Source organism: Falco peregrinus, chromosome 1 (genome assembly GCF_023634155.1).
Source record: "Falco peregrinus isolate bFalPer1 chromosome 1, bFalPer1.pri, whole genome shotgun sequence".
NCBI classification, from domain to species: Eukaryota; Metazoa; Chordata; class Aves; order Falconiformes; family Falconidae; genus Falco; species Falco peregrinus.
Window position 1 is genome coordinate 126,031,633 of NC_073721.1, and position 14,694 is coordinate 126,046,326.

At 40.9% G+C, this 14,694-nt stretch overlaps 1 protein-coding gene across 4 annotated transcripts in view; it reads left to right on the plus strand.

Moving 5' to 3' along the window:
- Positions 1 to 14,694, plus strand: part of PIAS1 (protein inhibitor of activated STAT 1) — a 67,101-nt gene that overhangs the window by 36,075 nt on the left and 16,332 nt on the right. For all 4 annotated transcript variants that reach the window (XM_055816332.1, XM_055816324.1, XM_055816347.1 and 1 more), the window contains exons 3-7: positions 7,762 to 7,846; positions 8,484 to 8,531; positions 10,024 to 10,114; positions 10,789 to 10,923; positions 14,115 to 14,220. In XM_055816332.1, coding sequence (XP_055672307.1) covers positions 7,762 to 7,846; positions 8,484 to 8,531; positions 10,024 to 10,114; positions 10,789 to 10,923; positions 14,115 to 14,220 — 465 coding nt within the window. The remainder of the gene's footprint in view (positions 1 to 7,761; positions 7,847 to 8,483; positions 8,532 to 10,023; positions 10,115 to 10,788; positions 10,924 to 14,114; positions 14,221 to 14,694) is intronic.

Here is a 14,694-nt window from a genome sequence, read left to right on the forward strand (position 1 = left end):
GTATGTATGGTTTACAAGCAAATGTAGGTTTTGTTCGTTGCCTTGCCTGGGTTTAAGCTGGATGAATGAAGTAGTAGTAAATACTCTCCTCCACCCGCCCTGCTTCAGCACCCCCTCAAAAATGGTGAGATTCTGGTAAGATGAGAAATGGATTTTATGCGGCTTGTCTGAAGCTGTTCTTGTTGACACCCGTTTAATTACATAAGTCTGCTTGAAAAGCTTTTTATTATACTTTCAAAACCTGCCCTTTCATATTTCTGAATTATTCAGGAAATTTTTTAGCAGCAAGGTAAAGCGATGCTCGTGATTCATTGTTTTGTGGGTTGTTGTTTGTGGTTTTTTTACATTACTGTGCCTTTGTTTCTCATACGTAAATTAAAAAAAATAAAATAAAGTCCATTAGACATTTGTGCATTGTACCTCCTTTCTGAGATTGCAAAGGAGACATGGCCTATAAACCACTCTTGACTAATCCTCCAAGCTCTGTACCATTTGGAGGGTGCTAAAGAAATGGTTATAAAATTTAATAATTCATAGTTATGAGAAGAAAGCCAAACCCCCAAAAACCATTCCTGGCAAGTTTTTAAAGAATGTTCATATTAACTCTGTTGTCCTGGCTAGATTCCAGCTTTATTAGATTATAAATTCTATTTTAATCCACTCGGTTTTCAATTGGAGATCTATTTTTGCCTTTCTTTGTGAAATAATAATAGTTGTTTGCGGTGCATGGTTGCATGTTTCTAGCCATCAAAATTATTTTCTTGTATAAAACTATATATTTGCATATTTCTGGTTTTAATCATACTCCAGAACTTCAGAAGTAAATGATGTGCTTGACTTGCCAGGATCTGTTTGGTGTTCTTAAACACAGCAGATACACCAGATGAATTAATAGAAATCTGTTAGCTTTTCTGCACTCTTTAAATTCCAGATTTCCAATGTCTCTTCCTTGAGAAATCTGAAGGGTTTAGAAACAGAGGAGTTTGTATAGTCATAGATAAGCTTGGGAACCTAATATTTAATGCTAAAGCTGTTAAATTAGCTCTGTTTAATGTGTTTTGTTGAAATTTTCATGCATCGTTTGTAGGGCAAGTAGATCTAGAAAGAATAGATATGGGTATAAAGAGATTGAGTGAGAACGAATGAGAGAAGATTAGAGAAAACCACAAAGAAAAAACATTTCATTTCCCTTCTAGAGGAATCTTTTGGTTTTGTTTGCTGCATTTGTTCTTCCTCCTAGGCAAGCCCCAGACAGGCAAACAGGGTCCTTCTCCCTAACCTGCCCCTTCTGCGTCCCCCATCTCCCCTAAGACAAGCCTTCTCACAGCCTTGGTTTGCAATAGCTTGTGAGGCAGCAAAATAAACAGGCAGTTGGTTTTCAAGTGTGGTAAACAGTGTCTTTATAAAGCTGTTGACTTTTCCTTGCTGTATTTAACTGACCTCTGCTTGAATGAACTTCCCATGATTTTGCAGCTGGCGGTTGTATTTTGCCCTACCTTCCTTGCTGCAGCCTGGCTGCAAACACTGTTACTGCACGGGGAGGCGTGGGTGGGTGGGGGGTTGGCCGCGTGTGTTGGTGTTAGAGTGGCAATTGCGGGATCTTAACTGAAAGCTAGAAAATGGAAGTAATGCTTTTAACCACCACTGCCCTTGTAAAACTTAACTATGCTTTCAAATGTGATAGTCTAGTTTTCAGTGTTGTTCCTGCCTCTTTTACAAGTTGTTTTGTGTCTCTGTTAAACTGATCATGTTTGTTCTTTGCTTAGTTTGTTCTTGCCATTTCTCAATATTGTGCTGAACGTGAAGATTAACATTTTGTCTTTATAATTGGCTGAAATGTGTCTTCCTAAAAGTTAGATTTACATACGGTAGCACACACTGAACTGGGCAATCGGTGATTAAGTTTGCTCTTTTCCTGGTTGATAGTTACACATCCAAGGAGTGGAGCTGTATCCTATTCCTAGTTGAAGAGCCTGACCGTAACTGTCTTTTAGTGTAGAGTAGCGTAGCTTCTCGTCTGTCTGTAGTGCTCAATTTGTCAAAAGTTTTGAAATCTTTTGATTGGCTTTTGGATCATCTTTGCTTAATTAACAAGTTGTATCTTCCTTCTTTGCAATTTGGCCCTGCTCCCGTGATAATCACAATGATTGCTTGTACACAAAAGCAATGTATTGAAAACATGGCATGTGTATATTAATGCTGTTTTACAGCTAAGAAAACATCAAGCAGCATGTGATGAAGTACTTCTCCAATCACTGGGGACCATTGATCTATCAGCTCATAGACTTTTGCTTACAGTTATTAAGACGAGTGCATATGCATAGCCAGCATAAGAAGAAATGTTGGAGGTCTTTTTGTTCTTAGTCTAAACTGGCAGCGTTAAAACCAACCAACCAAGCAGCCTCCCCCCAACCCCAAAGCCTCCCTCCTTGCCTTTTTCATTTTCGGTGGATTCTGGTTAAGAGTAAATTCATTAACTGCAATGTGCACAACACAGTTATTGGTAATGCTGAACGTTTCTTTGGTATTTTAATGGTTATGAGTTTGAAGTGGCTATTTCTTTTGCAAAAATGTTTGATTCAAGCAGAAGCTATTTACTGTCTCATAAATGTGCTAGAGCTATAGTTCATGAAGAAAATAGAATTATGAAAGCTCCCATGTCAGCACTGAAGACCGTACTTCTTAATTTTCTGCCATTTTAATGTGTAATGCTTTAATTTGGCCAATGCAAGAGCATGATGAAACTGAATATAGAAGTTAGAAACGCACTTCTCAAGATCACATATCAATGTTTAGCAAAAATGTCTTGCATTAATACCAGCCAGTAATGAACATGGAAAAAGGATTGAATTTTGGAACCTTTGGTGTTTTGCTAACAGTTATGTTGCTCCTCCCTTCTTTCTAACGCAAAAATCATAGAATCATTTAGGCTGGAAAAGACCCTGAAGATGATTGAATCCAACCATTAGCCCAGCACTGCCAAGTCCACCACTAAACCATGTCCCGAAGCACCACATCTACACATCTTTCAAATACCCCCAGGGATGGTGACTCCACCCCTTCCCTGGGCAGCCTGTTCCAGCGCTTGACAACCCTGTCAGTGAAGATGTTTTTCCTAATATCCAATCTGAACCTCCCCTGGTGCAACTTGAAGATGTTTCCTCTTGTCCTATCACTTGCTACTTGGGAGAAGAGACCGACCCCCACCTGCCTACAAGCTCCTTTCAGGTAGTTGTAGAGACTAATGTCTGCCCTGAGCCTCCTTTTCTCCAGGCTAAACAACCCTGGTTCCCTCAGCTGCTCCTCATGAGACTTGTGCTCCAGACCCTTCACCAGCTTCATTGCCCTCCTCTGGACACGCTTCAGCACCTCTTGGAGTGAGGAGCTCGAAACCAAACACAGTGTTCCAGGTGTGGCCTCACCAGTGCACAGTACAGGGCGATGATCACCGCCCTGGTCCTGCTGGCCACACCATTTCTGATACAAGCCAGGATGCTGTTGGCCTTTTTGGACCCCTGGGCATACTACTGGCTCATGTTCAGCTGGCGGCTGACCAACACCCCCAGGTCCTCTTCTGCCGGGCAATTTTCCAGCTGCTCTTCCCCAAGCCTGTAATATTGTGTGGGGTTGTTATGACCCCAGTGCAGGACCCGCCACTGAGCCTTGTTGAACCTCATACAGTTGGCCTTGGCCCATCTATCCAGCCTGTCCAGATCCCTCTGCAGAGCCTTCTTGCCTTCAAGTAGATCAACACTACCACCCAGCTTGGTGTTGTCTGCAAACTTCCTGGGGGTGCACTCAATCCCCATGCCCAGATTAGTAATAAAGATAGTAAACAAACCTGACCCCAACACTGAGCACCGGGGAACACCACTTGTGATTAGCTGCCAGCTAGATTTAACTCCATTCACCACCCTTTGGGCTCAGCCATCCAGCCAGTTTACCCAGCAAACAGTGCACCCATCCAAGCCATGAGCAGCCAGGTTCACCAGGAGAATGCTCTGGGAAATGGTGTCAAAGGCATTGCTCAAGTCTAGGTAGACAACATCCTCATCCACTAAGTGGGTCACCTTGTCACAGAAGGAGGTCAGGTTAGTAAAGCAGGACCTGTGTTTCATAAATTTACGCTGACTGGGCCTGATCGCCTGGTTATCCTGTACATGCTGTGTCACATCACTCAAGATGATCTGCTTCATAACCTTCCCTGGCACCAAGGTCAGGCTGACAGGCCTGTAGTTCCTTGGATCCTCTTCCCAGCCCTTCTTGTAGACGAGTATCACATTTGCTAACCACCAGTCAACTGAGGACCCCCCCACAGTTAGCCAGAATGAGTGATAAATGATGAAAAGTGGCGCAGTGAGCACTTCTGCTGGCTCCCTTGGTGCCTGTGGGTGGCTCCCATCCAGCACCATAGACTTGAGTGTGTCTAAGTGATGTAGCAGGTCGCTGACCATTGCCCATCGGATTATATGGGCTTCATTCTGCTCCCTGTCTCCCAGCTCAGGGGGCTGGGTACTCGGAGAACAACTGGGCTTACTGTTGAAGACTGAAGCAAAGGTGGCATTAAGTACCTCAGCCTTTTCCTCCTCCTTTAGCATGGTTTCCCCCTGCATCCACTAAAGGATGGAGATTCTCTTTAGCCCTCCTTTTGTTGCTGATGTGTTTATAGAAACATTTTTTATTGTCTTTTACAGCAGTAGCCAGATTAAGTTCTAGTTGGGCTTTGGCCCTTCTAATTTTCTCCCAGCATAACCTCTCCACATCCTTGTAGTCCTCCTGAGTGCCCTGGCCCTTCTTCCAAAGGTTATAAACTCTCCTTTTTTCCCCCTGAGTTCCAGCCAAAGCTCTCTGTTCAGCCAGGCCAGTTGTCTTCCCCTCCTGCTTGCCTTTCAGCACATGGGGATGGCCTGCTCCTGCGCCTTTAAGGTTTCCTTCTTGAAGAATATCCAGCCTTCCTGGACCCCTTGGCCCTCCAGTACTGCTTACTAAGGGACTCTGCCAGCCAGGCTGCTAAACAGGCCAAAACCTGCCCTCCAGGAGTCCAAGGGAACAGTTTTGCTGACTATCCTTACTTCTCTGGGAGTTGAAAACTCTACCATTTCACAGTTGCTGTGCCCAAGACAGCCTCCAGCCATCTCATCACCCACAAGTCCATCTGTGTTTGCAAGCAACAGGTCCTGCAGGGTGCCTTCCCTCGCTGGGTCCCTCACCAGCTGTGTCAGGAAGGGCTTTTCCACACCCTCCAGGAACGTCCTGCACTGTTTCCTCTCTGCTGGATTGTATTTCTAGCAGACATCTGGTAAGTTCAAGTCCCCCAGGAGACCAAGGGCTAGCGATTGTGAGACTTCTCCTAGCTGCTTATAGAATATTTCGACTGTTTGGGTGGTCTGTAACACTCCCACCACAATGCCTACCTTGCTGGCCTTCCTCCTGATACTTACCCTTAAACACCCAACCTGATGATCACCATCGTCAAGCTCTAGACAGCCAAACCACTCCCAAGCAGACAGGGCTACCACTGCCTCTCCTTCCTTGCCTGTCCCCCCTCAAGAGTTTATAGCCATCGATGGCAGCACTCCAGTTGTGCGATCATCCCACTGGGGTCTGTGATGGCAGCTATGGCACAGTTTTCCTGCTGTGCAGTGACTTCCAGCTCCTTCTGTTTGTTGCCCATTTTACCTGCTTGATTCTTTAAATTGGGGATTCTGCAAAACCCAAACAAGAAGATGAGCTGTTGAAAGGGAAAAAGATTGCTTGGAAAAATTGAGTTTAGGCTTCTTCTTTCGGTAATTGCTCTTTAACTTCTTTGGGTAATTAAGTTTTAAATGAAAGTAGCATTAGCTAAATGTTCAGCAGTTCAGTTAAAGGTGCCGGAGTTCATAACAAAAGTTTGCAAAGACCTTCCAGAACTTTTCTAATAAAGCCAAAGCTGACAATTTCTAGGGTAAAGCAAATAATGCATGGCAGGAAAATAAAACCAACAGATTAAGGCCATATTTAACATGTAAAAATATGAAATAATAACTGGAATTCATTCAGTCCTCTGGTCTGCAGTGCATTAACTTTGCTAAGTCATCTTTTGCTGATTACAATATACAATTCTGATCTTTCCATTTATAACTAAAAATATAGAATTATATTGAAGACCAAATATTATAACAGATTTCCGTTGTTAATTGCATACGTTGTGTTTATATTTCTTGCACATTCTTCCATTGTGATAATATGACTGGCTGTCATCTGAAGCCCTACGTGTTTCTCATTTGAAGAAATATAATTGAAAATGTATTAAAATAAAAATAGTGGGTGGATACTGTAGGCACAAGCATCTAACTAAACAATAACTTGAGGCTACATGCTGCACCTTACCCCAGATGGTGCTTTTGGACATTACAGTAGAACTTGTCATTGGGGGGGGAAAAAACCCCAAACATACATACGCATATAGAAATAGAAAAACTTATTTATATAACAGTGCTTTTAAAAAGTTTTACTATTGCTGGTATTTTCACAAAAGTTGCTTTTTGGTATATTTTACCTGTTCTTGCCCATCTGGCTTTAGAGTAACTGATAAAGAACTGCATGTGGTTGTTTCATATAATGTAATAAAATGTACAGATCCTGTAGCGTTGTCATACAAGAAAGTTATAAATGTAATTTTGTGAGATTGCTGCTGTTAATATTTATACTAAGTCACTGTCTATTCTTTTGTTGGTTCCAACCTACCACATGCTGTTTTTAACAAAATATCTGAGTATCACCCTGAAGTATTCACTCATCTGTCACTCAAGGATGAGTCAGGAAGTATATTATAGTAAAACAAAAAATGGTAAATTTATAGAGTGTTTAATACACAATATAGTTATTCATAACCTTATAAAATCATTTAGAACAATGAAATTGAATGGAAAGCTTCTTGCATCTTTCACTTCGATACATGTGTTGATGAGCATATTGAACAGCTCTCTGAGGAGATGCTTCTCTCTCTCTTTTTTTTTTTTTTTTTTTTTAAATATTTTAAATGCCATTTTGTGTGGTTCTGTACTGCAGTGGTGCCTGTAGCCCTAGTCAAGGGATGTGTTTTAGATATAAGCACTGTTTTGGAGATGCTTAACATTACTTTGTTTTTCAGCAGGTGCGTTAATTTTAAGTCGTGTTTGTTTTGTTATGGAGCACTATGGCACAGAGCTGAAGGACTTCCAAACCAGATTTCGTACTTAACATATCTGATGAGTTGTTTGCACGTTACATATTTGGTGCATTTAACTCCATGAAATATCTTACTGAAATGTGAGAAGTTATATGTGTTGTACTTCTCAGTTGCTCTGTATACTTTCACAGGCTAATCCGTGATCTTGTATGTTACAAAGGAAATAAAAAAGTGACTGATAAATCACTTGAAGATGATTGGAGATTATTTTTTTTAATTTAAAGTCAAAGAACATTTAGTGTTAAGTTACCATGACTGATAGAAAGTCTTAAGCTGATTTGTGCCAGCTTTGCTGTTATCTGTATCACTTTTTTTAATGTATACATTATAAGCATATAAAGTTTGTTTATTGTATTTTTATTTACAGGAGGGTTTAAATGGCAACTTTCTTGTTGGCTCTAAAATTGTTTACAGAAACAGATGTGTGTTGTACTATTGGGCTTGCTATAAAAATGTGTGTATATATATATACACTTTAATGAAAGGAGATTGTTCTGTTAATTATTCTCTATTTGCTGTTTTTAAAGTGATGATCTCTTGTTTTCTTCTAGCATCAGATAATAGTCAGCGATTTCGAGAAACCTGCTTTGCATTTGCACTGACGCCACAACAAGTGCAGCAAATCAGCAGTTCAATGTGAGTTCGATCAGTAATACAGTGTTTAAATAAAAATAAATTAAAAAAAAGGAACTAGCTTACCGTAGCTTTCATTTTGAAATGTGATCTTAAAAAACACAGGTGTGTGTGTTTTGTCTCAGAGGGTACTCTTCTGGGGAATTCTTTTCTCCTTTGTTTGTAAGCTGATGAAGAGCAAAAGGGTGAGGAAAAGAGAATTAAATACCACCACTGTCCAGTGAGTATTGGGCAGGTTTCTCTTGTACTCGGTACCGTACTAATGCGTAACTCTCCTTCCTGCACCGCTGTCTTGCCATTAGTTAGATCCTTTGTCAAGTTCTGTGTTTATTCATTGTAAGGATGGTACTTCATAGTGACCCATCAGAATTTTCTTTATGGTATGGGGGGGGGGAATAAATAAAGGTAAAGATCAGATGAGAATGGCATTGATTTATTTACCTTGAAAAATAAGAAGTGTAACCTTTAGAGTGCCTTGAGAGAGTGGTGGTTTGACTGACTGGAAGAAGGAAGGTGGGGCATACACTATATGTACCAGAAAGTGTGGCAGACATACATTGAACTTACAGCAAACTTGAGAAAATATTGATGAATCTGTTCTGTGAACAGTATGTTTTCACTTGTGTTCTGTTGTTTCTAGGGATATTTCTGGGACCAAATGTGACTTCACAGTACAGGTCCAGCTAAGGTATGTATTTGTATCACCTGTTCTTGATGCTGTTGTTTCTTAAAATGCATTGGATACATGCTACCGAGCAGGCCAGGCTTTCCTTTATGGAGAAGAATCTCATCCTGTTGTTTTCTTGAGAAAAGTTTGCTGTTGACTGCTTTGAAAAGGGCAGACTTAACTGCTTGTCCTTGTTATATGCAGCTTTACTGAAGTTGCCGGTAGCCTGATATCTGGCATGTCAGAATACTGCATGTACTTAGCTATAGCCAGCTGATTTTCTTCAATTAGTTGTTTTAGATTGTGTGTATGCGCCTTCCTTTAACTCCACGTCTGTCAGATCCCAGGTTGCGGGGCCTTCAAAATCTGCATGCAGGGAAGGTTGTTTTTCCTAGCAGGGATGTCAAACACAGTATTTCCTGGGCATGGCAACCCATATCGGCTTTTCTTTAGGCAATGGGAGGCAAGACTTTGGGAATCACCAGACTGGGTCTTAACCTGTTGGTTATTTTAGAGGTTACGATGAATGTATCCTAAGTTCATCAAAGCCTATGTATCCCTGGATTTCTGCAGGCGGCGGTGAGCAGAGCTGACTTCAGAGCTTGCTCCTGTCAGAAATGGCTGTCTTGCGTTTCACCCCCCTGGTCACGTCTGCGTAGTGAGCTGTTCACTCACCAGACAGAAAACAACTGCTTTTAGGTCTTGCTTGTTATCCCCCTTCTGCTGATCAGCAAGTCGAGTTGGCTTTGTGTGGGGTCAGATGGACAAAGGGACGAGGAGGGCATAAGGGAAAACGGGGACAGAAGGTAGCTCCTCTTTTTGAGAGCAGCAGCCCGTTAAGCACATCTGCATTGAACAGCTTACCCTGATGTGATGGTATATCTGTGTGTCCAGGCAGGTCCCCTGGAAGAGATCCAGTGGAGTCGAGAGGCTCTTTTTGGTCCTTTGAATGCCTATTGTGCGCGATCTTGGCCTACACACACTTCATAGGAGAAGGAAGGGTGTGTCTTATTTTGGTTCCAGCAGCAAATAAGCCTGTCTGAACTTAAGTAAATAAATAAAACTGCAATGAAGAAAGAGGCTGGACATAGGTGTGAGGATAGCGTTTGATGCTGTGGCTGAACAGCTGTCTAGTTTACTGAAGTTGGAGGAAGGACAAAGACTGTATTTTTTCCTTTGTGAAACCTTGGTCTTGTACCAAGAGGTCAGGCTGGAGAAATGGTAGGAAAGAAATTTGGATGATCCGTCTTTTGTAACAGGCACGTGTATATCTGAATGAGTCAGAGTCAGTCTGAGGAATTAAGAAATCTGAGGAAGAACGTACAGCCATCTTGATCCAAACCTGTCATCTGGGAGGGCTTTCCTGCTTAATGATCTGTACAGCCAGTTTGAGGACTGTGTTTAGCAATTTTGTCATGTTTTCATAACTCAGTAGGAAAAAAAATCCTCCTAGGAAGAGATGATCTTTAAATGACTTTAGAAGTGAAAGATGATGGAAGCTTTTTGCTTTTAGGTTTTGTTTATCAGAAACCAGTTGTCCACAAGAAGATCACTTCCCACCCAATCTCTGTGTGAAAGTAAATGGGAAACCATGCAGCCTTCCAGTAAGTAAGATGTTACTTTGATATACATATTTGGATAGCATTATTAAGAACTGTCTGTCAGAAATTAGCCTGAGAATTTATCCTAAGCTTTGTCTTCACATTTTGGAGCATTTGAATGAAGATGGATAGATGAATGGAAAAGATAGCTAAGGAAATTGTTTCTCAGGAGACTGACCAGTAGATCCAGAATACTAATTTTCAAAAAATGCGGCAGTAAATTTTTATGTTTGACAAACATCCAGTGAGTCTGGCTGAAATTGGACTGTGTTTTGGAGGTCATTTGTGCAGGGAATAGACCATCACTGAGCAACAGGAGTAAAGAGAAAAACGTCAACTTGCGGTACTGGGGCAGCACACAGGTTTACAGTGGGCGATGTTAGCCAGGCAGGTTGAATAGCAGTACTGAGAAAGGAGAGGTGGCAAATGTGTCTTTTAATGTTTTGTGGGCAGGGTTAGAATTTGGAAACCGTGAGGCTCTCTAAGTAAAACGTGTGATACTTTATTGTCTGATCTCTCTTTCTCTCTCTCTGTTCAAACTGAAGAGGGAGCCTGGTTCAGGCAAGACACAGACTTCATTGGGGCAGGGTTGTGGTGAGACGGGAAGAAAGCAAAAGCAGTATTTTTTAATTATTATTATTATTTTTTGCTGAGGAGAAAAATACTTTGATTTCTAGGGCTATCTTCCACCAACCAAAAATGGTGTTGAACCAAAGCGACCTAGCCGACCAATCAACATTACCTCACTCGTCAGATTATCGACGACGGTACCAAACACAATCGTCGTTTCATGGACTGCAGAAATTGGAAGAGTAAGTACCTTTGGTAGATAATGCTGTCTAAAGCTTACTAGTTTCTGCTCTGGCATCTGTTTGAAAGATTTGAAAGATAAGCAAGTGTAATTGTGCAGAAAATACTTCATGGGTTAGTAGTAGGCTGTTCCTTCTTTTTGATTGTGTTACTTTATGCTAGGCAGATACAACATGCTCTGTTAGATCACTTGCCCTCAACTTTTTTGGTGTGATCTCTCCCTTTTCACACACAGACACGCACCCTGTCATGGTGACTCACTGAAGGCCCAGTTAGTAAGATCAGGACATCCTATAAAACTTTGTTTGTCTTACCTCCTGACTTCAAATTTCCTGATTTTAGGGGCTTGAGAAACCTTATCTTGTCTTCAACTTGTAACTAGCATGTGGCACTCAGTACAGAGTGGTCTTTTGTAACTGTAAATGTGCACACAAAGCATAGCAACTTAGCATGGCCCAGGAGATTTAATTTGCCTTTTCTACATTTCTTTTCTCACAACTGGTGTCCTTATACTTAATATTTAAAAAATAATGGTTTTGTAACTTTTTTGTGGCTGGGGGGGCGGGGAATGTTACAATTGGTATTAAAAAATTGCTGATGTTCCACTGGTCTAATTAAATCTGGAACATGCAGCAAAAAGTTACTTCAATAATTGAGTCCGTTAATTAGTGCACTGCTTTCACTGACGGCAAAAATCCTGCAAGATATGCATTACAGAGTCAAGAGGCACTTGAAAAACAGTGGCTTTGCCATTGTAGCCATCCTGTTTTCAGAAGTCCCGAGAACTGTCCTGAGGTGAAGAATTTGTCAGTGCACAAAGCCCAGGATTCCTGAACCAGTGTGGAAAAATGCTTACAGCCCAATCATGCACAATAGCCAGTTATAAAACATCACGATGGTATTTCATGGTGGATTTCTTGTGGAGCGTAAAACAGTCTCCATTCAGATTATGGAGTAAATGATGGCTGAATGATTTTTTTCCCTTCCTTTTTTTTTTTTTTTTAAAAACAACCTTCTTTTATCTAATGAGAACTGCAGGTATCAGAAATAAGCGTTTAAAAATAAACCTGACGTGGTCTACATTGTAGAAGTGCCTGCACACAAGCTGATGAATCTTGGTTATTGCTCTGAATAGTGCACTGCGCTTTTGCTTGAGGCTATTAATGAGGATTTAGGGAAAAGAGATGTTACTAAACTGTGTGGACTCTAAGCTAGGCTCTTGTGAACTAGCTAGTCTTTTGTGACCTGGCTAGTTTCTCAGGCTTCATAGATATGTCATTTATAAACCCCATATTGGTTGACTTCTAGCTTACAGTACAAAACTGAAGAGAGTGGCAAATTCTTAGTGTGTTTCATGAGAATTAGATGCCAATCAGAACTTCCCCACCGATGAAATGTAATGCTTCCCCAAGTGACTGTTTGAGACCTTGATAGTTAAATGTGAAGAATTATTTTATATTTGGATGTGCCTGCATAGTGCAGAATTTGAATTCCCCTCCTCCTCTTCCCTTAAGAGTCAGTTGCATGTCTCAACTGGTGTACTCTACCTTTCCTGAAGTCATAATTGTGATTTTTATACAATCTGTTTCAAGAGCCTTCTGTACAAGAAGCCTTGGGCAAGTTCCTAGCTTTGTAGATTCAAGCTGTCGGTAAATAATTTCACAATGTTAATTAGCATTTTTCTAACTTCTATACTAATTGAGGCATTAAACAAACAAGTTAGAGCAGTAGTGGTTTTTAACGATGTGAGAAGCATTCATTGTAAGAATAAAATATTTAAAATGTGGTGTTTCTGATGCTATTTCAATTTGTGTAATTTTATGGTAAGATATATTATTGAAATCCTGTCTTCGGATTCTGGTGGTGTCCTAAATAAAGGATGGTAGATGTCACAATTGTTTGGATGTTTTTGTTTTGTTAGTGGAAGCATACGTGGCAGTTGCTGGGGGAAGACTTTCATTTTTCAATTTAAAGTATATGAGTGCAGTTACAGGGTTAGCAGATACTGCTTGTATGAAAAAGTAATTGATGTACCCTAATGTTGAGAACACAATTTTTGTCCTTTCCATTTTGGGGGTGTGGGGAAAGAGAGGGGTGTTGCTGATGAATGCATAGCATAATACCACATTTTTTTAAAAGACAGTTTTTACCAGCTGTTGTTAGTAGCTTACAATAAAAATGAGAGCTCAGACGTCTCAGATTGTGGTTTGAAATCAGTTAGTGATGCCAGGAAGAGCACTCTGCCACTCCTGCTCTTCCCTTCAGGGGAGGTTTACCCTGCTTACAGGGGAGCTGGCAGAGTTGATATTCGGTCTGCATCTGACCTGCTTGTATGCCAAATTATTTTCTGTAGTGGCAGAAGTGAGCATCCACGGCTTTTCGCTGACAACGATAAGGCACATTTGCATGGTCTGTTCTGTTGAGACTTGTGGGGGGGAAATGACCGTAACCTCTTCCATGCAGTTGGGAGTGGTGACTTCTTGCCTGCTCGGGCTAGATTCACTAGGGTATATCTTGGCCCCCCTGTACTCTGGAACTGTTTAACTCCCTTAATTCTGTTAAGCTCTGACAGTGAAGTTAGCATTTCGTAGACAGTAAGCACAGGAAGATAAGAAAAAGAAAGTTGAATAGTGCTTCTAGACTGAGTAGGAAATATTGCGGGTGATAAATCTTTTTCTGTGTTGCTTTTCAAGAGGCATCAAGGCTGATTTTCCTATTTTGAAAACAAAATAAGCTTTTATCCAAAAAAAACCCAAGAAAACAAAACCAAAAAAACCTTTGATAATACCTGGCCTGACAGCTTCCCGTAAATGTATTAACACAATTGCAGTACTTAACATTGTTGATGTAAAATTACCCTTCTTAAATGGACTGCAGACTGCATGTCCCGAGTTAGATGTAAAACTTCCAGAAGTGTCCTAAATGCTGTTTCAGTAGTTTGGTCTGCAGCTAAATCTAATCTCAGTGAAGCATGAAGTCACTTTTGTTGCATCTCTAAAACTCCAGCCCTGTGAACTTTCTGGAGCATGATGGGTTTTCTCTAGTATGAAAACTTTGCCATCTGAAGTCTTGTAACTGCTTTAGAAACACAGTGCCCTGTAATCACATAATAAATTGCATAAGCATTGTGTAAAATACAAGCTGTCTTTTGATTAAAACAGTTTTCACTTTGATCTTTTGTTCTGTTTTCTAGAACTATTCCATGGCAGTCTATCTTGTAAAGCAGCTGTCCTCTACGGTGTTACTGCAGAGGTTGCGAGCAAAAGGAATACGGAACCCTGATCATTCTAGAGCACTAAGTATGTCTGATGTACAACTTGTTTAAAAAGGAGAAATAGCTTTTGTAAAAGGAGATTTGAAATAGGAGTGTACTAACTGAGGTTTGGACTTCCTACAGTTCTCTGGGTTTTGAGAATCTGATAGTGGTGTTCTTTGTATTCAGTTCCAATTCAAAGACTCAGAGGCCTTTGTTTGTACTAGGAGCCAGTCCAGGAACCCTGTTGACACTGTGAAGGGAAAAATGCAAGAGAATCGCTTTCAGTTCAGCCTTACTGGCTTTGTTTCTTCAGAATAGAACAACTGTATCTATATAGTTAACTGGTAATTCAGTACCTCAGGCAAGCTGAACTAAATGCTCATTACTGAACCTTGATGCTGGAGGAAAGTGTCCATCAACACAGTTTTTGTTCCTTTGGCACAGTTTTGTGGAGTGAGCTCCTGGAGAAAGTGTCTAGCACAGTGCTCCTCCTGACCCCCTTCCAAATTTAAGGTTT